This window comes from Megascapheus bottae, chromosome 10 (genome assembly GCF_031878675.1).
Source record: "Megascapheus bottae isolate mThoBot1 chromosome 10, mThoBot2.hap1, whole genome shotgun sequence".
NCBI classification, from domain to species: Eukaryota; Metazoa; Chordata; class Mammalia; order Rodentia; family Geomyidae; genus Megascapheus; species Megascapheus bottae.
This window is the reverse complement of record NC_143518.1, coordinates 1726733-1751993: the sequence shown is the minus strand read 5'-3', so window position 1 is coordinate 1751993 and position 25261 is coordinate 1726733. Positions and strand designations below refer to the sequence as shown.

The 25261-nt window shown below is 41.0% G+C and overlaps 1 protein-coding gene across 5 annotated transcripts in view; it reads right to left on the bottom strand.

Annotated features, from left to right (window-relative positions):
- The window catches only part of Znf474 (zinc finger protein 474), a 47967-nt gene that overhangs the window by 6759 nt on the left and 15947 nt on the right, over positions 1 to 25261 (bottom strand). For 2 of the 5 annotated variants that reach the window (XM_090340061.1, XM_090340060.1), the window contains exons 2-3: positions 17087 to 18329; positions 16601 to 16924 (exon numbers count right to left, since the gene is read on the bottom strand). In XM_090340061.1, coding sequence (XP_090196187.1) covers positions 16873 to 16924; positions 17087 to 18117 — 1083 coding nt within the window. In that variant the 5' untranslated portion in view covers positions 18118 to 18329 and the 3' untranslated portion in view covers positions 16601 to 16872. Of the gene's footprint in view, positions 1 to 16600; positions 16925 to 17086; positions 18330 to 23594; positions 23700 to 25261 lie in introns of those variants that run through there. The other 3 variants (XM_090340063.1, XM_090340065.1, XM_090340064.1) reach the window with 3 other exon arrangements.

The window sequence follows — 25261 nt, the reverse complement described above, 5'->3', positions numbered from 1 at the left end:
CATAGCCAGCAAGATAAATAACCCACAGAGTGGCAGAAGAGCTTTACTAGGCCTACAACAGACAAGGGTCTTATATCTAAAATATACCTACAACTCAAGAAATTAAATCTCTCAAAAACAAATCCTCAAAGAAACAACCATCCCATTAAAAGATGGGCCAAAGGCTTAAAGAGGCACTTCTCTGAAGAGGAAATAAGAATGACCAATATACACATGAAAAAATGCTCAACATCTCTGGCCATCAAAGAAATGCAAATCAAAACAACTTTGAGATTTCACTTCACCTCAGCTAGACTAGCCATTATCAAGAAATCTAATAACAGCAGATGCTGGTGGGGACATGGCCAGGAGGGATCACTACTACACTGTTGGTAGGTGTGTAAACTCATTCAACCACTATAGAAAGCAGTATGTTGGTTCCTCAAAAGACTAAACATAAGACAATCCCACTCCTCTACAATTACCCAAATGTCCAGAAACATGGCCATACTATAGCTATCAGCACAACCATGTTTATTGCAGCACTATTCACCATAGCTAAGCTATGGAACCAACCCAGATGCCCCTCATTAGATGAATGGATCATGAAGATGTGGTATATTTACACCATGGAATTCTACGCTGCCATCAGAAAGAATGACATTGCCCCATTTGTAAGGAAATGGAAACAGTTGGAAAAAAATCATAAGTGAAGTAAGCCAGACCCAAAGAAACATAGATTCCATGGTTTCCCTCATTTATAACAATTAGTACATGTCTAGGATTCACCTAGTTCAAAAGCTATATACATGCTGGACGTAGTTGGCTCATGCCTGTAATCCTAACTACTCAGGAGGCTGAGATCTGAGGATTGCAGTTCAAAGCCAGCCTAGGCACTAAAGTCTGTGAAACTCTTAGCTCCAATTAATCACCAGAAAACCAGAAGTAGCACTATGGCTCAAGGGGTAGGGTGGTAGCCTTGAGCTAAAGAGCTCAGGGGCAGTGCCCATGTCCAGAGTTCAAGTCCCATGATCGACAAAAGAAAAAGGAAAAAAAAAGCTATGTACATATGTCCACATAGGATGAGGCCAAGTGAAATGAACGCTGGGATATGGAAACAAGAGATTTATCTTTGTGATTGTTGTTCTTAATGTACTTTGTGAATGTGCTATTTCTTCTCTCTTCTTTTCCCCTTTTGGTTTATCTCATGCAGTTACTGTATCTGACTTTGGTACCTGGTGTATTGTATTTGTTTATTTGCTTATTTGAAAAAGGAAGTTAAGGGAAAAACAAGTTGAGTGGAAGGGGGTGGGGGGAGAAAAACATGGGAAGGAGTAACAATATTCAAGAAGTAATGTACCCACTATCTGATGAATGTTAACTGTAACCCTTTGTACATCACCCCAACAATAAAATTAACATTCATCTTTTAGCTGATCCGATAGGTATTTTGAAATGAAAAACATTCATGTGCAGAGATAGAGTTTAGTGGAATCCATATTCATTTGTATGCTTGTACCAGGCAGGCAGCTCAATGAGCAAAAATCCAAAATCAAATAATAAATTTATTAGTCAGTTTTGTCAGCAACTAGAGAATATTTTAGATGATACAGATGCAGAAGTTTTCTAGGTCAACAAACTAAAACAGGCAGACACATGTTCACATATATATAGTCATACTGAAAAAAAATAAAAACAACGTAGACCTAGAGAACAATTTTTAAAATTATCAAAGGCTTTTTTTAAGACATTAAAGGGCTATTTATTTTCCACCCCTGGAAAATAGTAATGGCAATCAACTTTATTCCCATATAATTTTGTCCAGCAAAGTCCAACTCAAAAGTGTCAGATGGAGCCCTACAATCAGAGACGAAGTTCAGGCCACTCTCTCTTAAGACATTAATGAACTAGTTTCTCACCATTCAGTAAGACAAACTTCAAGACCCTTTGTGCAGACATACTCCTGTGCAGGCACATGTGTGCAAGCAAGCATGCACAGAAACATATTCAGGTAGTCATTGCTTCCATATGACTTTAGGGATATCAGTAAGGTCCCCTTGGCCTCAACCTATCCATTTCTCACATTTATTCATTCATTCATTTGTTTGTTTGCTTGTTTGTTTGTTTGTTTAGTTGGTCATGGGGCTTGAACTCTGGGCCTAGGCACTGTCCTTGAGCTCTTCAGTTCAAAGCTACCACCCTACCCCTTGATCCACTTCCAGTTTTCTAGTGGTCAACTGGAGATAAGAGTCTTATGGAAAAACAAAACAAAAAACAAAAATAAAACAGTCTTATGGACTTCAGTGCCCAGGCTGGCTTTGAACCACAATCCTCTGATTTCAGCTTCCTGGGTGGCTAGCATTACAGGCGAGAGCCACTGCGCCCAGCTCATGTTTACTTTTTTGTCACCAAAGTACTAGTTTATTCTTTTTGATGCCATCATTTTATTTTAATTTATTTTTTTATCAGTCGGAGGGCTTGAATCCAGGGCTGGGGTGCTATCCCTGAGCTCTGTTTGCTCAAGGCTAGTTCTTTATCACAGTGCCACTCCAGTTTTCTGGCGGTTAAGTCTCATCGGCTTTCCTGCCTGGGATGACTTTGAAGCTCGATCCTCAGATCTCAACCTCCTGAGTAGCTAGGATTACAGGTGTGAACCATAAGTGCCCAGGCTGATAACACCATTTGAATGGAGAGAGGTCAAAGAAAGACATGTTTATGTGTAAATGATATTCTCAGTGTTACTAACATGCAAGCAAACTTAATGGACTAAACACCTAGATTCTAAAGTGTCTTCTAAAGAACACACTTGGTATCTAATTTAAAATGTAGAAACTTTAATGGTCTTTTTTGGGTGGGGAGCGGGGATAATGCATCCTTATATAGAACAATCCTATTCCTTGGGCTCATTTGAAGTCATTCATTAACCTAAGAGTCAAGTTAAGCAGAACTCAAGAGAATCCAGCAGGGAAGCTTCTGCCTGCCTGAAATTTTGTTAAAAAAAAAAAGTCACGCCTACTTCCAGATGCCGTCCAACCATATGGTTGTAATAATTAATGTGTAACAATACAAGACAACACAATCTGGGAAAGATAGACATGACAATTTTTACTGTCCAAGACTGGCCCCATTGTGCCAATATGTAATTTTTTTTGTCTCTCAGATGGCGCCGGACTGGTAACTAGCTCAGCCAGTCTATGGATTTGATCAGGTAGTTTTCAACTTCATGTAAGTTAATAATACTATGGGTTTCTAAATATTAATAGGAGTAGTTGCATTATATTCAGCAGCAGAGATACTGCTGACAGCCCAGTTGGGGCTGATTCAAATAAGCCCTGCTCCAAGACCAAACACATCTGGAGGAAAGGCCATCTCAGCCTTCACTCCACAGCAGCCCAGATGTTGCTCAGGAAGCAAGTTTTGCCCATGGACTGAAGGCACCTAAGAACCAGCCCTAACAGTAGACTGGCTATACTCAGCTTTTATTCTGAGTTCTGTTTCTAGGTGAATTTCCACATGAAATTAGTCAAAAAGTGGGGAGAAGCCAGGCACCAATGGCCCCTGCTTAAAATCCTAACTATGGTGATCCTAGATCTTAGGCTGAGACCTGAGAATTGCAGGTTAAAGCCAGCCGGGACAAACAAAGTCTGTGAGACTCTTACCTCCACTAATCTATCCAAAAAGCTAGAAGTGGAGCAGAGGCTCAAGTGGTAGTGAACTAGCCTTGAGCAAAAAACATTCAGGGACAGTGTTCAGTCCCTAAGTTTAAGTCCCAGGACCCACAGAAAAAAAAAGGGGGGGGGAGAGGTGCAGGTGAGAGGCTAGATTGTGTGACACTCAGATTAGCTTGTTAGGACAGTTGTGTAGACACGGATGTTCAATTGTTTGTGACCTATTAAGTTCTCACAAGATTTTGGCTCTCATGTATCTGATTTGTAAGACTGACCTTATGTTTTGGAGATTTCCACTGGCCATGGGTGTGTTACTTGAGTGTAGGCGTGAAACGTGCGTGCTCCTGCTCTCTGCTCTGTCACTAGATCCTGTGGATCTATCTGCATCCACATCTAGCTGGTCTCTCTATGACATCTCACTCCCTATCACTCCACTATAGGCCTTCCCTATGCCTGTCAGAGGGTAAGCTGATGGAACTTCAGCCATTTTAGCTAGCCACATTTTAGTTTGGTAGTCTGGCATTCTCCCAAAGTCTTGCATGTGAATGTCTTCAGATGGGACAACTGTCCAAGAGAACACAGGCTCCACAACTGTCCAAGAGAACACAGGCTCCACTTCATTTTTAATGCTCTCTGTGTAGCCCACTATCTTTGAACACTTTTGAGCTGTAAGACTGAGAAGTTTGTTTTCCCAATAAACAGTTGTTTGCTTCTATTCTCCTATCTATGAATACTATGTGATTGCTTTTTATGTACCAATGGCTAGAAAAGGAGTTGTCACCTATCTAAAGAATCTTGGCCTTTTACTGGGGATCTCTTATAGAGTCAGCACTTTAATTCAAAGGACATTAAAATGACAAAAAAAAAAACCAGGTAAGCAGGGCCTATATTATGGCAAAAGTAATCCCTTAAGGGATCACCACAATGGATTGTCCACTCACTTCACATTTAAGCATGACTGGACTTAGAGCTGAAGAGAATGTGACCTAGAAAGCCAAATCTTACATAAAAGACGCTGCTGCAGCTGGGTACCAGGGGTTCACGCCTGTAATCCTAGCTACTCAGGAGGATGAGATCTGAGAATCATGGTTCAAAGTCAGCCCGGGCATAAAAATCTGTGAAACTCATCTCCAATTAACCACCTGAAAACTGGAAGTATCTCTGTAGCTCAAATAGTAGAGTGCTAGCCTTGAGCTGAAGAGTTCAGGAACAGTGCCCAGGCCCCCAATTTCAAGCCCCATAACTGACCAAAAAAAAAAAAAACTGCTGCAATAAGGCATGAAATGCCCACAGTAATGATGGATAAGCAAGCCATTTACTTGCTGGAGGATTTGTTTTCTTCAGTCTGGCTGGATCCCAGACAACAAGACCCATCTCTCCAGAATGCAGTTGTGCAGCTGTTTGAATGGGTATCCCTCCATCAATGTTTCTTTTTCTATAGGACAAATTTAAATATAAAGAAGTTGGGTCTTTGTGGCTAGTTTAGATTTTCCACCCTCACGATCCTCTCTATTAGGAAAGGAGCACAGGGCATATCAAAATTCAGAAAGCTTACATGGGAAAAACGAAAGGGAAAGTCACTTCTGTCGTTTGTGGAAAAGAAGAGCAAACCCTCTTCATAGAACCTTTGCTGGCATTATCTTATGTCTACTTCTCATGTTCCACCGCTGAGGAACTTGGGGAAATTAAGTAATGAGCTCAATCATATGTACTTTTTGCAGTGCATCTGGATGTAAATGTAAGTTTGTGTGATGGTTGCCCAGGATTTATAGGAGTGTCACACTCTGTCTTCCATGTCTGTTGAATTCGCCATAGGATTTGAGATGAACCACTGAAGCTCCTGCTCCCCCTAGATGACTCAAAAGTCTATTCTTTGGCTTAAGCATCATTTTATTTTGGACTCCCTTTCAGAATGCAAAAGAGAGAGGGAGATTTTTTCTCTGACAAAGTTTATCAGGTTATCTCAAGGATTGAGAGAATTAAAAAGAAAAGGTTTGACTATGAGGACTCATCTCCGAATGTGAGAATTTTCTCCATGGCCATTAAAACAACTTGACTCAACTTCACTGAGGCTAAACAAGTATCAGGAAGATGATTACCCTCAAACATGCCCAGCATGGCATATAAAATACAAATAGCTTTTCTTTTTTTTAATTTTTATTGTAATTAATAAAAGGGTTACATGATATTTGCCAGATAGAAGGTGCATTAATTCACATACATTGATACCCTTTCACATGTCTTGGTACCCATTACCCTCCCCCCCCCCAATAGCTTTTCTTAAATACAGAAGTAACTGCCCAGTTCAACTTTAAACCTCAACAATTTTAGAATGTGATTGTTTTAGAAACCACAGGGGTTTCATTTACTTCTGGTGTTTTCAAACAATTCTATCCAAATGTAACATCTGGAAGGATCATTGTTTGAAACAAAATTGTTTTTGGAAATCACTGGATACCACGTAAAGGAATTTTCCAACCCTGCCTGTCTATGGGTCAACTATAAGGGACAGCCCGTTCCTTATGATTTAGAGTTTTATTTTGCAACTTTGAGTTGCCTGTTCAGTTGGAAACTCTTACTATGTATAGAGGGGGTCACAGTTACAATTTCCAGACAGAGGATACATCACTTCTCACACAATGGGAAACTCTTACTATTAAAGTTGTTGCTAGACCTTGCTTTTAAAAAAGGCGCACTGGATTATGTGTATTGTATGTGTATGTACAGCTATACACATAAATACACAAATGTATATAAACAAGTGCCTGTATATGTCATAAGTACATACATACATATGTGTGTGCTGTGTAGGTAACTATATATGTGCGTGTGTGTATGTATATGGTGTTTATTTGTTGATTCTAAGATGTAGTATAAAAATGCAGGTCAAATAACTAATTCCAAATATCCAGCTATGCTCCTAAAAGGAAAACATTTAATTTTTTCCCCTTTTTTTTCACACTGGAGCTGAAAGCTTTCTGGCTGCCCTACCCCAGTACTTTAATAGACATTGATAGATGAAATTTCTTGGTGGGAATTACTTCTCCCGAGGAAAGATATCCCTTGTGTTTAGGCCTCTAGCCCACCCTCATGGCTTACAGAGCAAAGGAAAAACAGAATCAAGGAAAGACAGAAAAAGCCACCAGGAGGCACAGTTAGACAAATAGGAAAAGATCATCTGGCCTGAACTTAGTTGTTTTTTAAGCACCTAATATGTTCATAAGTCTCATTATAAATACTTCTAGCTCCAGAGTGAAGTCAACAAAGAGAGTTCTCCATGGAAAGAAGGCTACCATGGACTCTAAGATGGCTTTCTTTTCTTTTTCTATCATGGCTGTTAGACCCAGAACTTTCCCATCTTTGCTCTCTGCCACATGCCTCCATCTTTTCTGAAGTTCTAAGTTAGGACTCGTTTTCTCCTTTTCTGCTTGAAGGTAGCCTGGGATGGGAGTGTTATTTGGGGAGTGAAAATGAGGTCATAGCAGAGTGCCCAATTCTCACATCCTTGATGTCTATAAAGCAAGCATATTTCTCATTGTGCTTTTATACCTTACTTTCAACACGTTCTAATGTGATTTTATTCATGACACAAAGCAAGACATATATGCATATGAAGTATATATTTTCAGTTTATGCTATTTGGAAACCTAAAATAAAAAGGAGAAAAACTAAAATGTGTATGATTCTTAAAAAGTTATGGTCATGGTATTCAAGCAGGAGCCTGCAAGAGGAATGCTAGAAACTTGAAAATTACTGGATTTATTAGACCTTTACAAAATTTGTAGGACTTTGTTAAAATACAAGAGAATCAGAAAGAGGTAAACAGAAAGAAGAGGTTGTAAGAAGGATGATATAACACAGAGAGCAGAAGGTAAAGTCTTAAATCTCTGTTCTACAAATTGATCTTGTACAGGGTCGTTTCTGGAAAGTATCAATCACTGCTATTTCAATAATGTCTCCTTCCAGGCTGAACAGTTCCATCTTTGAGGGATTTCTAAGAATCTTCAGAAATATTTTAGTGTTGGCTTTGGAATTTTCATTTCCCAGAGCTATGCATATGCACATTCAGCCATTACATGAAGAGTTCCTAAGCACCTGGCATTAGTAAAATCATCTAAGCTATGTTAACTTGTGGAGAATATGTTGCAATTATTGTTCGTTCTAGGTCTGCATAATATTTGGCTTATGACACGATCCTATCTTCTTATAGAAGTTGTAGTATTTTATTTCTTCCTAGAGAAGCAGGATACACAATTAAAAAGATTGTACATGTTTGTTTGGGGGCTCTTGGCTTGGAGAGAGGTAACTAGTACCTGTTTTGGTCTTCTACACACAGATACTTCTTGTATAAGTATAGGATGAGGTCAATTTTTTAAAAACATAATTATAGTAGATTACAGTTTATATAGGTAGATGTTAGATTCTATCGTAAGATAATGTCACTGTTGATGCTGATGCTTTAAAATTTATACCTCTACCCATCACTCACATAAGCCACATCCTGAACACACATGCATAGAATCTCCTGAGTCAGCTCTTAGAACCCATTGTATTACCTTATTGTTGGGCGCTGTACATCAGAGAAGTACAGGATCTTATATTGCTGCCCTGATATCCAGGCATGGTTGGCCCCAAGGGAAGTTGGAGAGATGGGCCATGCAGATGGACCTATGTGGCCTGATTTGCAGCATCATCAAAAGGTACTTTGTGACGTCAAGTCTGGTTTTTGCTGACATCAGAACAGCTGAGCCTCTGAACTAGAACCACTGGAGGCAATTGAAAGGGTCAGAACTTCAGCTTGGAGGTACTGAATACTTTATCCAGTATTTCCAAAGAACTCCAAGTTATGGCTGGGTTTAGAAATCAGAGGCAAGTAGTAATGGTGGCCTAAGTCTTGATATCACCACCTTAGCTTAACAAAATGGTAGGGAAAGGGACAGTGCACTTAAAGAAGTTCTTAAAATTAGCTCCTTTCAGGGCCAGGAGTTTAGCCTAGTGGTAGAGTGATTGCCTAGGATGCACGAAAGCCCAGGTTCAATTCCTCGGTACCACATACATAGAAAAAAAAAAAGCTGGAAGTGGTGCTGAGGCTCAAATAGTAGAGCTCTAGCCTTGAGAAAGTCCAAGGACAGTGCTCAGGCCCTGAGCTCAAGCCCAAACCGTCAAAAAAAAAATAGCTCCTTTCTGTCCCTCAATTATCTGCTAAATTCATTTGACATTCCATTGAGAAAATAAGTAAAACCGCAGATTGCAGCTCCTCCACCTTCTTGCTGATCACATACAAACTTCTTCCACATCCTCCTGGACTACTTCCAAGCATCCTTCTTGCTTAAACCAGCACCATAATTTCCTATGCAGGGGGTCACCCCATGTTTTCCACATTTCATGATTGGATCTCTTGGTTCTTTTACCTTCTCTCTCCACTGGCTCATGATCCTTCTCATTCAAATGTAGGCTAGAAGCTTCCATCTTATAAAGAAATCTACCTCTCTCCATTGCTAACATACCTATAATTTCTTTCTTTCATCTCCCTGATTAAAGTTCTCAAAGCATTCCTTCTCTTTAACACTTAAGTCTACAACCTCTATCACACTGAAGGTTAGTAACTAAATCCACATTGCCAAATTAAATAGATATTTTCTGATCCTTATCTTGCTTAATTGTTTAGTGTGCTGCCTTGTTTCCTATATCCTCACTCCAGACATTTTCCCTGAGCTCAGCTTTTACAGCAGCATACTCTCTGGGTATTTGTCTAATACTTCCTAACTCATTCTCCAGCTGCTTCTAAGCTCACTCTTATTACTTTCCAAAGCCCATACTCAGTCTGATGGTTTGTTTGCTTGTTGTCCTTGGGCCTGAACTCAGAGCCTGGGCCTTGTCTCTTCAAATTTTTCCTCAAGTGTAGCACTTTTCCACTTGAGACACAATGGCATTTCCACCTTTTTAGTTGTTAATTGGAGGTAACAGTCTCACAGAATTTTCCTTGCCCGGGGGCTGGCTTTGAACTGCAATCTTCAGATCTCAGCCTCCTGAATAGCTAAGGTACGAACCACTGAACTCTGAACCACAATCTGATTTCTATTAAGCACTTGTTAATAAACCACAACTTTCCTGGAGAGTCCTCTCCTCTGGGTTTCAGTCTCCCACCCAGTGTAACTTCCTGAAGTGTCTCGCAAGCATTTTCAATTCAGTATGGTCACTGTGAAATTATTCATCTGAATACCTTGAGGCCGATCCTTCTTTAAATCTTTTCCATCTTATAAAATGACAAAACTAGTGCTCAAGAGAGAAATCTTAGAACGATTCCTGATTTCCTTTCAAATCATTTGTACCTGGACAGTCATCAAGACCTACCCAATCATATTTGATCTCTGTCTTTCTTTTTTTGCCAGTCCTGGGCTTGAGCTCAGGGCTTGAGCACTGTCCTTGGACTTTCTCAAGGATAGCACTCTACCACTTAAGCCTCAACACCACTTCCGGCTTTTTGCTATGTATGTGGGGTACCAAGGAATTGAACCCGGGTCTTAGTGCATGCTAGGCAAGCATTGTACCACTAGGCCAGACTCCCGGCCCCCCGATCTCTATCTTTGCTACAAAGAACATAGGTTAAGCTGCCCTTAGCTCTTACCTGAGTTCCTGAGATAGCCATTGAACTCTGCTCTGTGAAGAGCAACTAGACAAATCCATGCTTCCCCCCCTACACACACACCCAGCTTTATCCTATACGCCTCTCCCTCCCTTGTTAGGCACTGGCTGCATGTGAGTTTTGTGGTACCATTATATGATCTTTATCACCTCAGAGCCTTTAGGATATGTTGCCTAAGTCCAAATGTCTCCTGTTACAGTGGTTCCCTTCTCCTACAGCTTTGTTCATGGTTTCCTTAACCCTTGCTTTCGGGTTGCAGCTGAAACGTGTCCTTCCTTGAGATTTTCTCTAAACCAAGATCCTCCTACTGTAATACATTGTCAGACTGTGTGGATGATTTCACATTTCCTCCACAGGATATAAAACACCATGCTGTGTCTATTAATTCTTTCTATGACTAGGTAGTTAGTATGTAGGCCAATGCCTAATGGAAAATACTGAAAAATAAACTTCTTGCATCCTTGGACTGCTAATTCTGAAGCTTGGAAAGTAGCTACTCACCCCATGCATACTTTTTTGGAGATGCTGAGGTAAAATCCAGGGTCTCATGCCTGCCATGTTATAGCACTGAGTTATAACCCCATTCACCATGGCCTTGACATTTATGCCACTTGTGCCTCTTTCCCAGTGCCTTAAAAATATGAGTTCTAAAAACTGAATCACTCCCAAACTAATCTCCAAGGAAACAACCATCCCATTAAAAGATAGGCCAGAGAATTAAAGAGAGTCTTCTTTGAAGAAGAAATAAGAATGGCCTATAGACACATAAAGAAATGCTCAACATTTCTGGTCATAAAAGAAATGCAAATAAAAACAACTCTAAGATTCCACCTCACTCCAGGTAGAATGGCCAGGATCAAGAAATCTAGTAACAACAGATGCTGGAGGGAATGCCGCCAGGAGGAATCACTACTACACTGTTGGTGGGAGTGCAAACTCGTTCAACCTCTATGGAAAGCAGTATGGCAGTTCCTCAAAAGGCTAACCATAGAACTCCCCTATGACCCAGCAATTCCACTACTTGCCATTTACCCAATCGTCCAGAAACAAGGACATACTAAATCCACTAGCACAACGATGTTCATTGCAGCACGATTTACCATAGCAAAGATATGGAACCAACCTAGATGCCCCTCAGTTCATGAGTGAATCAACAAGATGTGGTATTTATACACAATGTAATTCTATGCTGCTGTCAGAAAAAAAAAAACGACATCACCCCATTTGTAAGGAAATGGAAAGACTTAGAAAAAATCATATTAAGTGAAGTAAGCCAGACTCAAAGGAACATACGCTCAGTGGTTTCCATCATTTGTCATAATCAGTAGAAACCTTGGGCTCTCCTAGCAGAGATTTACAATAGAACAAAACCTAAGGCCATATAGAATGATCCTAAATGAAAGGACCTCCAGAATATAGAAAGAAAAGTCATATAATGAGTGATGGTTGTCCTTAATGTACTATGTTATCTCTCATCTCTTTTGCTGTCCTTGGTTACTTCATATTCCAATATTTCACCTAGTTATTTGATATATTGTATATATGCCTATTTGGTTATTTGAAGTTGGATAGGGATGGGGGGGAAACAAGATGAGGGGTGGGGGTGGGAGGAGGGAAATGGGGACCAAGACATGAGAAAGGGTATGTGAAGTAATGCACCTTCTGTCTGGTGAATATAATGTAACCCCTCTATTAATTCCAATAAAAATATGTGAAAAATATATGAGTTCTGAAAATTAGAGAGACCTGACTCTGGTATCTGCGAACCCCCAAGGTAACTGAGAAAGTACTGCATAACCTCAGTCTTTCCACCTGGATATTAGGGCAATTAGTATCTATCTTATAGTAACACATAAAATAGGTTAGACATAAATGTTAATCACCAAGGGCTATGGTTTGAATAAAGATCTCCCTCCAAAACTCAATGTTGATCCTAAGAAGTGGCAAGTCAGAAGAGCTTCTTCCTGGCAAATGGAACCGGCACCACTGCAAGAAGGCTTGAAGCTGAAGGGAGCACTCGCTCACTCTGCCATCTTCCCACCACGGCATGCAGCAAAGAAGCACCATCTTGAAGCAGTAAGACACTAAGACACATCTTACTGGTGCCTTGACCTTGGACTTTTCATCCATTAGTGCTACGAAAAATAAGTGTAAGCCAGGAGCTGTGGCTCATGCCTATAATCCTAGCTACTCAGGAGGCTGAGATCTGAGGATACCGGTTCAAAGCTAGCCCAGTCACAAATCACAAGAAAATTGAAAGTGAGGCTATTGCTCAAAGGGTAGGGTGGTAGCCTTGCACTGAAGAGCTCGGGGACAAGGCCCAGGCCCTGGGGTAGCGGTAGGGCGGTAGGGGTAGGGTGGTAGCCTTGAGCTGAAAAAGCTCAGGGACAGTGCCCAAGCCCAGAGTTCAAGCCCCATGACCCATTAAAAAAAAAGCTGGGCAGGGTGGCTCATGCCTGTAATTCTAGCCACTCAGGAGGCTGAGATGTGAGGATCAAGATTCAAAGCCAGCCCAGGCAAAGAACTGAGACTCTTATCTCCAATTAACCTCTAGAAAATGGGATATGGGGCTTGGTTCAAAGATAGGGCGGTAGCCTTGAGCTGAAGAGCTCAGGGACAGTGCCCAGGCCAAGTTCAAGCCCCAAGACACACACACACACACACACACACACACACACACACACACACACACACACACAAACACACGGAAAGAAAAAAAAGAACTACTTTCACTCATCCCCAGTATTTTGTTACAGTAGCATGCAAGACCTTAAACCAGAATAAAATTAGTTCCTTTCCTTCTCTTTCTACACCTCAATGCTAAATTCTTATTTCACAGATCTACAGGTACATCTCCAAAATATGGAAATGTGAGACTTCCTTCCTGCCTTCTGTGACATTGCACAGAAAGCTTTTCCTTTAAAGAGTGAGGTGGTTTACTAGATTGGCATTTCAAAACTTGCTGATATATAACTATCTCTAGCCAGAGTTCATATTATAAGAGTACTTCCTCAAAAATATATAGTGGTAAAACAAAGAGGAGAAAGGCAATAATAAACTTACTAGTGTAGGAAACATGACTTTAAAAGAAAACACCAGGTGGCAGCACCAGATGCTGGAGATGTGTCTGAAGAACTTTTACTCAAACTTGACCTTGGTGGATGCCAAAGATAGCGTTAAAGCTGAGCTCAGACTAGCAATCATTTGTGAAGAAGATAATGACAGTTAAAGAAAATAATGTCTGCTTTTCAATTTCTCTATGGGACACAAATTTTTATTGACAGTCTTTCATATGCTACCAGCAAAATCCTGAGAAAATAACTCCAAGCATCACTGCCTAGTGAAAGGGTTCTATTGTAGTTGGTAGTTATATTTCTTTATTTTATCAGCATGTGCTCCAATAGCCTGCAAGGTTCTAAAGCTAAACAATAAATTATCAGCTCCCAGAAAACAACTAAACATTAAGGCAAATATTAAAGTCTCTTCATTCAAGTAAGGAATAATAAATTCTATATTCCCCATCATTGATTAGAAAATTTCTTACTAAATGAATATAAAATAATCTCAGGAATAATGTTCGCTAATTTTCTTCATCATGTACCAAAGTTTCATCTGGAATAACAAATTTTTAAATTTTTTTTAAATAGTTGTATGAGAGAGTTGCCATGTAACAAAACAGTTGATAAATACAATAAATACAGTCTATCTTTTAATTCTTGCTAAATTACATATTACTCAGCCAGTTTTTTTTTTGTTTTGTTTTGTTTTTTGCCAGTCCTTGGGCTTGAACTCAGGGCCTGGTTAGTGTTCTGCCACTTGAACTACAGTGCCACTTCTGGCTTTTTCTGTGTATGTGGTCCCTAGGAATCAAACCCAGGGCTTCATACATACTAGGCAAGCACTCTACCACTAGGCTGAGTGCTCTTGGCCCCTGACTTTTCTTTTTCAGAGGGGAAAAAACAATCAGAAGACTTCTGCTGCTCATGAACAAGCAAGGCCCAGAACAGTCACACCCTCGAAATATATAGTTCCGTGCTGGAATTGATTTCCTCCTTAAAAACACTTTTGGTGTCCTTCATGACATTCCTGTGAGGACAGAAGGAAGAAATCTGGCTTTGCAGTACAGATATTTGGGACAATTCAAATATAGTGATTAGAGGACACAAAGCGAGATGTGCACTGAGTTTTGGAGGATAGTATGTCTTTCTGGTGTTTGTTGGGGCTCAGATCTGATTGGAAGATAACAGAAGTTGGAAGTTGGGGTGTGGCTCGAGTGGTAGAGGGCCAGCCTTGAGTAGAAAATGTCAAGGGAGACCAAGGGGCCTGAATTCAAGGCTCCAAACTGGCACAAAAAAAGACGGCAGGAGCATCTGTGTCATGAAGTAACCCAGCCCATCTTGGAGGAACATTCCCTGCTGAGGGTATCACACCCTGCCAGCAAAACAGTCATTGTCATCCACATGGCATGTGTTGTTTGCCAAGTACAGCAATCATGGTTCTGAGTCTTTTCCTTCAGTTGACTTCAAATTGAACCCCTTGTGATCATCAGACAACTTAGCTGATTCTAGTGCAGAATCCGATGAAGGAGTCTAGAAAAAAAACTTGAGTCAGCCTCAGAAGAAAGGAAGCAAACTTCTTCATTGTAGAAAGGAATGCATGCATGCCACAGTCAGCCAAAAGTCAGCAGTCATGGGCAGATGCACTGATGAAATTTAATCATGTATAGGGCAATGTTCTTTAGGAGAATCTAATGATTCACAGCACTATCAAGTTGTGAATGAAGAAAAAAACCAAAGCAAACACAATCAACCCAGGCTCTCTGTTGAAAAGCACTGTGGAATGACAAATGTCTAATCTAGAGAAGGGATAAAACTGGTAGATCATAAAAGTCCTTTACTTTTCTGAAGCCAAGCAATTTTTAATTAGCCCAACGTTGCTTTCAGTCTGACGTATACAGGAATTTGATGTTGCATGATCTGTCCTCACTAATGAATTTACGATCCCCAAAGGGTTAGCACACATGTGACAGTGGGGGTCTGGAAACAGGACTGGGTGTAGTCTGACAAAGTATGGCCTCTAAGTGCGCCCTTCCACCCTCTACATTCCCGAGTCACCAAGCAGCCCCTCTTAGCCACTCCCAACACTCTCTTGTCCTGGTGACCCAGTGAGTCAGGAAGGTGTCTTTTTGTGATGCTGTGTGCTGGGCCAGCCTCCTGTAGTGGAGAGAACACACTGTGCTCAGCCTGTTGGCTCAGAGATTGGACACCAAGTATGTGTATGTGTTACATTCTTTGTATACTTTGTCAAATCCTGACCGCAGGCCTGGCTAGCTCTGCATCTGTCATGAGACCATTTGAGTGCAGTGCATAAAAGCAGGAAGCAGGACTGTGTATGAGAATGCAGAGGGGCTGTGTGCTTTGCAGCCCAGTCACAGCTCCTTTCACTCTCTCCTCCCAGACTCCACACACTTTGGAAGGAAAGCAACAACCCGAAGATGGGGAGAGCGGATCTGTGTTTATAAGATCAGCTTGAAGCCCGTGGCATACTTGGGTTTTCACAAAGCAAAGAAACCAGCTGGGTTTATATTTTTTCTTCGATGTTCATTGGAAAACTTGCCCAGCATATGTTAGTCTGACTCTTGAGCTTTGGAATCATTGTCTTGGAATCTTCAGTCCACAATCATTTTATTCTAAGTATGGAACTTAGGAACAAGGACTATTTTAATTAGATTAAAAACAAAGAGGCACATCCCCTCCATTCCCCCCTTCCAGTGTCTCTGATTTAATCTTTTTTTTAACAATAGTTTGAATAATCTTTGTTTCCTTAAAACAGTCAAATTTAATGGTCTAAATGTTGTAGGGACTATTGTTATCAAGATATTCAACCAATGAGACATCAGCTCCTGTTTCACAGGAGTTGATATTCTGTAATATATGCATCCACTCACTGGCTCAGTGATCAAAGAATTGTGATCATATGCTGTCTTGCAGGTGTCCACCCTCAAAAACATTCCCACCCAATCCTGGCTTATTATAAGACCTCAGGGAAGAGTTTAGTACCTCCCCAACACACGGGCTGGGGCCATCTGTGGTTATGCTTGTTTAGAACGATCAAGATTGGGTTTGGGCTCTGTGAACAGTTTCCACACCAGGGACAGAGCAGAACCATGTATGTACATTACTTGTTTTCAGTTTCTCTACAATGGTTAATTACATAGACAAATTCATATTCTAAACCAAAGCATGCTGTATCTGTATGTCTTTCTGCAAGCACTCCACTGGTTAATTACTGCTAAAATCATTCGAGGTTTTTGACACAGATTCTATTTTTGTAAGATAAGCTCAATGTAATGCACCGTTGCCCAAACTGAATTCCTAAGGTAGATGACTAAAGTAAACCAGCAGTAAATATTGGCCGTTGGAATGGGAATTATAGCTCTGAAATGTAGCCACAGCATTGAGTCATTTTCAAAGAACAGTCTCCCCTAGGGATTGCTGTTATGAGGGGGATCAAGGAGAAAAAATGTCCACTTCCTTTAAGCAGAAGAGGAAGAAGAACCTGTCGGCCCCGGAGGCTCTGTCATCTGTTTTGTCGAAAGACTGGTGGCAGGCCCTGGAGTCCATCAGAGGATCTATTGGGGAGGGGGGGAGGTCCACTTGAAATGGCTGCACTGAGGCCGGAGGAAGTTGCGGGTTGGGGAGGGGCATTCTAGGAGATGAGTTGGCCAGTTCTGGAAAGTTCTCTCATTCCCCCAGAGGCAGAGTGGACACCGGGAAACCCTACTGTGTCCTACCTGGCATGAATTACCTTGTCTGTCACACTGGGCGCAGGCACATTCCTTGGCTGCTTGGGGTACATGGATGCATCGAGGCCACCTTTATTTCCCAGTGTCACATTTGGAACTTTTGCTCCACTCGGCTGAGCTTTACAGCTTCGCTGATGTACCAGCAAGCGATCTGGTGCGAAAGTCCGGCCACAGTTTGGGCAGGGTACAAGCTGGGCTGCGTTTGTCCCCTCTTGACGAGGCTGTCCAGTTGGAAGGGGCTGTGGCTTCTGCGGGAGTGGCCGGCGCAGCTCCCTAGGGAGCTGGTCATTTTCTACTTTCCACTTCTCCAGGCATTTGGGCTCGTGAATGGGAAGGGACTGAGTGCCAAATCCCCTACCACAAATATAGCAGATAAGCATCCTCGGTTGGCCTGGAACGCCGCTGGAAGCGTTTTGGGGGCCAGTAAGATCCTGAGAACTGTTGGAGTTTGGGGCTTGCAGGTCCCCACTCTTGGGCTTACAGATTCTCTGGTGAACAAGGAGGCGATCTGGCAAGAAGGTGCGGCCACACCACATGCAGGGCACCAGCTGGGCTTGGGCACTCTGAAATGCCGCCTCGTTTGCAGCCTGAAGACCACCGGTCCCGCTGGGGCCCACAGGCTGCGGTTTGGAGGGCTCTGGACGCCGCAGGTTCGCGGGCAGCTTGCTGTTTTCAATGCGCCACTTCTCCAAGCACTGGGGCTCGTGGATGCCTATAGAGAGGGACCCGAACTCTCGGCCACAGATGTAACAGACGTGAAAGCCAGGCCTGCGGGATGCGATGACAGGAGGCTGAAGCTGCCTCTCGGACATACTTCTGCTCGTCCCTTTTGACAAAATCACCGTTCCAGGCCTGCTTGTCAGAGCGTTTGTTGTGAGTTTTTCCCCTAGATTGACGCTCTCGGTAGAATGAGAGTCACTGGGTAGAGTGGCGCGGTTGATAAAGAAGGTGGATTCTTTGGAGCGGTAGAAGGTTTGCTGGAGTTTGCTGGGAATTTTCTTCTTTTTTCCTCTTTCCATGAGCAGAGAAGGCTCCTCTAGCTCTTGCTCTGATTTCAGGCTAGACTCGACCCGGGCCCGTGCTTAACATGGAATTTAGCAAGCTTGGATGCCTGGGGGTTCCACATCCTGGCCAGAATCTTCAGCCCAAAGCCGGTGACTCAGAGCAATCATTGCAGGCCACAGCCTGGAGTCCTGGAAAGTCCCCCCTAAACCCCCGATGTCTCCAGGATCTGGGGGGAAGACAGAAATCAAGTTGTTATTATATACCCTTTAGATAATAAGATGATAAAAAGCAATACTTTTAAAAAAATGGCTTTAAAACCTCCTTGGCTAATATAGAGACCCGCATATATAATTTAATAAAAAGAAATCATGTCACAAATGAATATACAGATTTTACTGCTACTTAATGGAAATGTGTGTTCAGACCAAAGAAGGACTGATCATTTGAACTTAGCATAAACACAGGGAGCGCTGTCCAAGTCCAGGGTGAGGACACCATGGAGAAATGAGCAGTGAAAATGAAATCCCTAAAGTCAACAGATCACGGGGAAAGACTCCTCAGATGCCACAGCATCTTCCTACCTCACCAATGGCTCAATCTTTTGTGTCGTGGCATCCTTTGACAATTCCATGAGGCCTGTGGACTTGTTAGTGTGTGTTGGGGAGGAGAGGGAAAAGAGTATAGCTTGAACTTAGGGCTTGAGTGCTGTAACTGAGATTTTTTTCCCTCTCAAGTCTAGCACTCTACCACTTGAAACACAGTTACAATTCTTTTTGGTGCTTAATTGGATATGAGTCCCATGTAAAGTATTCCCTTATAATGTACTGCACCCTGCTTGTTTCTCTTTTGTTGTTCCAATTTTCATCTCTAATTTTATTTGGGTGTGTTTTCTTTTTTCTTTATCAGATTTGCTAAGGGTCTGTTAATTTTGTTAACTTTTTTCAAAGAACCAACTCTTTGTTTTGTTGATTCTATGTTTTTTTAGCCTCTAAGTCATTTATTTGTGATTTAATTTTTTTATTTGTTTGCTTCTACTGGTTTGGGGTTTTGGCTTAATCCTGTTTTTCAAGGAGCTTCAGGTGCATTATTAAAGTGTTGGTGTGAGAGTTCTCTAATTTATTAATGTAGGAACTCAGAGCTATAAATTTTCCTCTGAGGACTGCCTTAGCTCTGTCCCAAAAGAGCTTGTATCCTGGATGTTAATTTTTGCTAAATTCCATAAACATTTGCATTTCCACTCTAATCTCTTCAATGACCCACTAGTCATTAAACAATGTATTGTTTTGTCTCCCTGAGTTAGGGAAGTTTCTGGGATGGTTTTTGGTGTTGAACTCTAATGTTTTATTTCATTGTGATCTGATATGATTCAGGGAATTATTTCAATTATTTTGAATTTACACCGATTTTCTTTATGGCCTAAAATATCATCTATTAGATACAACCAAAATGGAACTCTACTACACAATAGATGGGAATGTAAACTTGTTCAACCACTCTGGAAAGCAGTATGGTGGTTCCTCAAAAGACTAAACATAGAGATATCCTATTACCCAGCAATTCCACTTTTGGGCATTTACTCAATAAAATACAAATAAGGCCACACTAAAGCTACCAGCACAACTATGTTCATTGTAGCATTGTTTACCATAGCCAAGATATGGAATCAAACCAGATGCCCCTTAGTAGATGAATGGATCAAGAAAATGTGGTATTTATACACAATGGAATTCTATACTTCCATCAGAAAGAATGACATTGTACCGTTCATAAGGAAATAGAAAGACTTGGAAAAAATTAAAGTAAGCCAAACCCAAAGAAACATAGGCTGAATGGTTTCCCTTGTTTGTTGTCTATAAATCTACAAGTAAACACACTAGATGGTGAAATAGCAAAACGATTACAGTTCAACATAAATACTATAGAACTGTAGATATTCACTCAGTGAAATCAAATGAGGGTATTCTCAGAAGACATTTTTAAAGGCTTAGTAGCTATATGCATACCATATAAAATTGTGTTTATTAAAATTAAGTACAAGGAATGGAAATAACAGTTTTCTTGTGATTTTTCTTTTTTCTTTTTCTCTTTTGTCACTGTTTTTGATTTTTGTGTCTTTTGTCTTATATGTAAGCTTATCTGTTTTAGAGAGAATAAGGGGGAGCACAGAAATGGCCTGTCAAAAGGTGAACAAATGTAGTAGTGATATCACTAGACTCTATGTTGAAAATGAGCTGTGCAACTTGGGAGGGGTCAGAAGGGAAAAGCTGGGGGAAAATAGGACAATGTTCAAAAAGAAATGTACTAATTACTTGGCTTATATAACTGTAACTGCTCTGTATATCACCTTTATAATAACAGTTAAAAATAAAAAAATTAAAAAAATAATGCGATGGAGTTTCCTACCCAAACTGGCTTCAAACCTCAGATATCAGCCTCCCAAGTATCTAGGATTACAGGTGTGAGCCATTGAAGCATCTCAGGGTGTTGTTGTTTTTTAAGTAGAAAAACTAATAAAATAAATAAAAAAGCAAACAATATAATTTGTAGTCCTAAAAGTAAAATCAGTGTTGTTGAAAGTTGTCGATTTTAATTGCATTGTATGTATGTGGGAGGGGGTGCTTGCGTGCACATGTGCTTGAGCTTTGTACCCTTACTTAGTGCTTTCATTCCAGGTTGGTACTCTACCATTGGGCCTGGCTTTTTGCAGGTATATTGGAAATAGAAGAATCTTACAGACTTTTCCACCTGGGCTGGCTTTGAACCATGATCCTCAGATCTCAGAGTCCTAAGTAACTAGGATGACAGGTATCACCAGCCATCAGCATCCAGCTTTGCTATGCATTGAAATTGAGAAGCAGTGCACCACAGAATTCTTGACCTTGGACCTTAAGTGAAGAACTCTGGTGGGAAAACTCCCACCTTCTCACATCTGGTATGAAAATGTCCAAGGGTTACTTGACACTCTTTCTTAAGTGCTATATATAACACCTATAAGCCACTATTCTTCTAAAACAAACTAGAAAAAGGGCCCAAAAAAAGAAGATCTCATTATGGGCAGAAAAAAAAAGCTTAAGTGTTTTTATATTGAGGAAATTCATGCATTACTTTTATGCCCCGTAGATGATCTAGCCCTAAGAATGATTGCCTTTAGAAGTCTCAAGAATTTTTATTTCCTGGGTACCCCAGATGCCCCAGATCAGGACTTGGGACTCAAAAGCATGTATTGAGACTGCAGTGGAAGCGTCACTTTATCAGGGTGGGGTGGAGTGGGGGAGAATGGGATCTTGCACAGCATGGAAAACATAAGCTCATGCAGGGCAAGAGCTCAGGCTCTATGGAAACATTTGGCTCTGAGATTATAATAGACACAAAGAACTGTGAGGTCTGAGCCTTGTTCCTGTGTTTCAGTGCCAGGGAAGGTTTGAATCTTTGCAGTTGAAAGTATCAGATCAGGTCTGGCACAAAAAAAATGTTATTCTTCATTTTGACAGTGCCTGAGACAGTGATATTAACATGTGACAAAAGAATGTTCTGGCCCAAAGTAGAGTAGCCAGCAGAGAAAATGAGACTCCGGGAAATTTATCACTTGATCAGTACTATCCTGAAATCAAAGTGAATCTGTGAGCCTCAGAAATAAGGTTAAAAAATTTCATTAGATCTTAATCAGCACGTGAATAAAATATCCCCGAACCACCCTGTTTTCTTGGCTCCTATTTCTTGATCACCAATGCTCTTCTGATTTGCTTTCCTATTTTCCCTGACATGAGGAAGTTACAGGAATTAAAAGTACTGAAGATGGATCAGAAGAATATATGCAGTAAAGAAGCTTCCTTTCCCTCAATTTCCTCTTGCTGTTTGCCTCTCTCCCTCTCCCTCTCTCCCTCCCTACCTTTCTCCCTCTCTCTCTCCTCTCCTCTCTCTGACACACACACACACACAAAATCTGCCCCTCCCTTAGAATTCTGAGAAAGCCCCATAACTTTCTCCAGAAACTCTTCAATGTCCTTTCTACTGTGGTAACGGCATAGAATTTATTTTAAAAGTCAGATATGTGCCAGAAACTACGCTGACTTTTTATATTCATAATTTCAGTTCATTCTCAAATGATGATGAGGCAGGTATGATTATTTCAATTTTATAAACAAGCTGTAACTTAGGTAAGTAATTTGCCTGAGACAGTTTCTAACTAACAGAACTATGAATCAGTTCCAGGTCTCTTTGGCTCCAGTATATGGCACTTCCCAAGAATCAAGCTGCCTAAATTCTGATAGAACTTCTTCTTAGTTTTATCCTGGTTTAGAGCTTCTTCTTAGTTTTATCCTGGTTTTAAAGTACTATCCCTGTGCCTCATAGGAATGAACGGGAACACTTGGTTCTCTGAAGAAACTAGAGAACCATACACCAGTTTCTCCTTATGTAGAGCAATCACTTGATTTTGTTCTCTTTATAATTTTTCTGGTACTTTACTGAGTAAAATACAACATGGACTCTCCCTGATTTCCCTGAGGCTCCTTTTTGTTGCCAGTCCTGGGGCTTGAACTCAGGGCCTGAGCACTGACCTTGGGTTTTTTCAAGGCTAGAGCTTTACCACTTGAGCCACAGCACCACTTCCAGATTTTCTATGTATGAGGTACCGAGGATTTAATCCCAGGTTTCTGTGCATGCTAGGCAAGCACCCTACCACTAGGCCAAACTCCTGGCCACTCCCTGAAGTTCTTAAGAAGACCTGTACAAGAAGCTAGAAAAGGAGAGGGTGAACAGGCATCGGGTGCCTCAGACCTGACACGGTGAAGTTTAGCCTTTATAAGGAATGCAGGCCCAAAGACAGAGTCACCCAAAATGCCAGGTGAGGCTCAGTTTGCAGCTGCCCCACTACTTTGATTAGGGAAGTTCTTGTTCAGGATTCTGCAGCAAGCACCATCAACCACTGTAAAATTCTATTGGAATCTTCAGGTTGCCTTTTCTACCATCCCTTTCTTGCTGAAATGTACTACCATGAGTGAAGATATAAATGAGGAGTAGTCAAGTGCTGTAGCTCACACCTGTAATCCTAGCTACTCGGGATCCTGGGATCTTAAGATAGTAGTTCAAAACCAACCTGGGCAGAAGAGTCCATGAGACTGTCACCAACAAAAAAGCTGGACGCAGAGCTGTGGCTCTCGAGGTAAAGCATCAGCTTTGAGTGAATAAGCTAAAGGGCAGTGCCCAAGCCCTAGTACAGGTGAAAATAAAAGATGAGGAAACAACTGATGTTGGAAACAAATGAAGTTCCTTCACTTTCTGCCAGTGATTCTCCTAAGGCAATGTGCCATGGCCCAGCAGGATCAGATGCTGTTCCCTATAGGTTCATTTGAAAAGCAAAAGGACTGGAAGATACAAAATGCATAACTTACTTAAATCACTTAAGAAACTGGCCTGTCGCCGAGACACATCATAAAGCAATGTTACTAGTTTATACAGAAAACCACTTCGCAAAGCCAGCCAGCCTCACCCCAAGCATCTGCAAAGCAATCTGCACTTTGTTGGCCTGAGTCATCCATTTTGACCATATTTGCACATTGGCCATTTAAAGAATGTCTTGGAAGGCTTATGTTTTATCAATATGATGCCATTTTTCCATTCCCTTTGGGGTTCCTGAGAAGAGAGAAACAAACTCACAAAGCTGAATATAATAACCATGGAAATCTAAAACCTATTTTGGCATTAAGAGGTGTTTCTCTAAGAGAGGTGAAAAAAATACAATCCAAATTCAGTTCTTTGGAATAAAAGTAAATAGGATGGTCCCTCTTCTGTTACTATCAAATCTGATTTTTTTTCTGCCAGTACTGGGGCTTGAACTGTCTTTAGCTTTCTTGCTCAAGGCTAGTATTCTATTACTTGAGCCACAGCTCCACTTCTAGCTTTTAGCTGGCTAATTGGATATTAGAATCTCCTAAACTTTTCGCTAATTGGATATTAGAATCTCCTAAATTTTTCTTCCCAAGCTGACTCTGAACCTGGATCTTCATGTCTCAGACTCTTGAGTAGCTAAGACTAGCAGGCATGAGCCCCTGGCAACTGGCACAAACTGAAATCCTTAAGTAAAAAAACAACTGTAAATGTGTTGAGGCTAATATTGCCTGGGAAGAAACTCTAAAATAGAGCTGGCTTGTTTCCAATATTCTTCATATCACTCAACAGCTTACACCTTTTTCAGGCTAAAATCCTTATAATGCTCTGGTCTTTCTCACATATGAAGTCTGTTTTCAAAAAGGAACTGATAGACTCCTTCACGCCAAGGCTAATGACTGGTGAGTAATACCTCTCCAAGAGTCTGGCAAGCATAGCTAATGGCAATGCTGCCCAATTTTCTCAAATTAATGCAGCCTTTATTTTTAGGTGAAAGTCTATGAATTCCTTTGTAGTTATTGGAAGAATTGGTAGGCCTTGTAAGATGCTTTTGAAAAGTTAGGAGCAGAATGGGGCACTGTTGGCTCACATGTGTAATCCTAGCTACTCAGGAGGCTGAGACTTGAGAATCACTGTTCGTAGACAGCTTGGACAGATAGATACATGAGTCTCTTATCTCTAATTAACAACAACAACAAATAAAAAGCCGAAAGTGGAGGTGTGGCTCAAGTAGTAAATTGTCAAGCTAGGGTAGAAAAATCATAAGCAATAGCTGAAGGCCCTAAACTTAAGCCCAGTACCAAAAAGAAAGAAGAAAATAGGAGAAGAAAAGTCAGAGACTACCTGGTTACTTCTCTTTCTTTCTTCATGGTGATTCTTAGAACACAGATGTAGAGTCTGAACTGTAACATCTATATTGGGCCAGATTACAATGATGTACCACATGGTAAGACAGAGACCAAATAGATTTGGGTCCTTGCTAAGTGCTGAAGCCACCATATAATTAGACAATTAGATAATCTTCACACATAAGAGATATCCGCTTCTATTTTAACTGCATTTTATTTTTTCCCCTGTCCTGAGGCTTGAACTCAGGGCTTGCATTGTCTTTGCGTTTTTTTTTAATTATTATTATTTTGGTACTTAGTTGGGAATAAGAGTCTCCCAAACTTTCTCATCTGGGCTGGCTTGAGATCCTAGCCTCCTGAGTAGCTAGGATTATAGGCATAAGCCACTTAGTCCCCAGCTAATTTTAGCTGATTTTTTTTT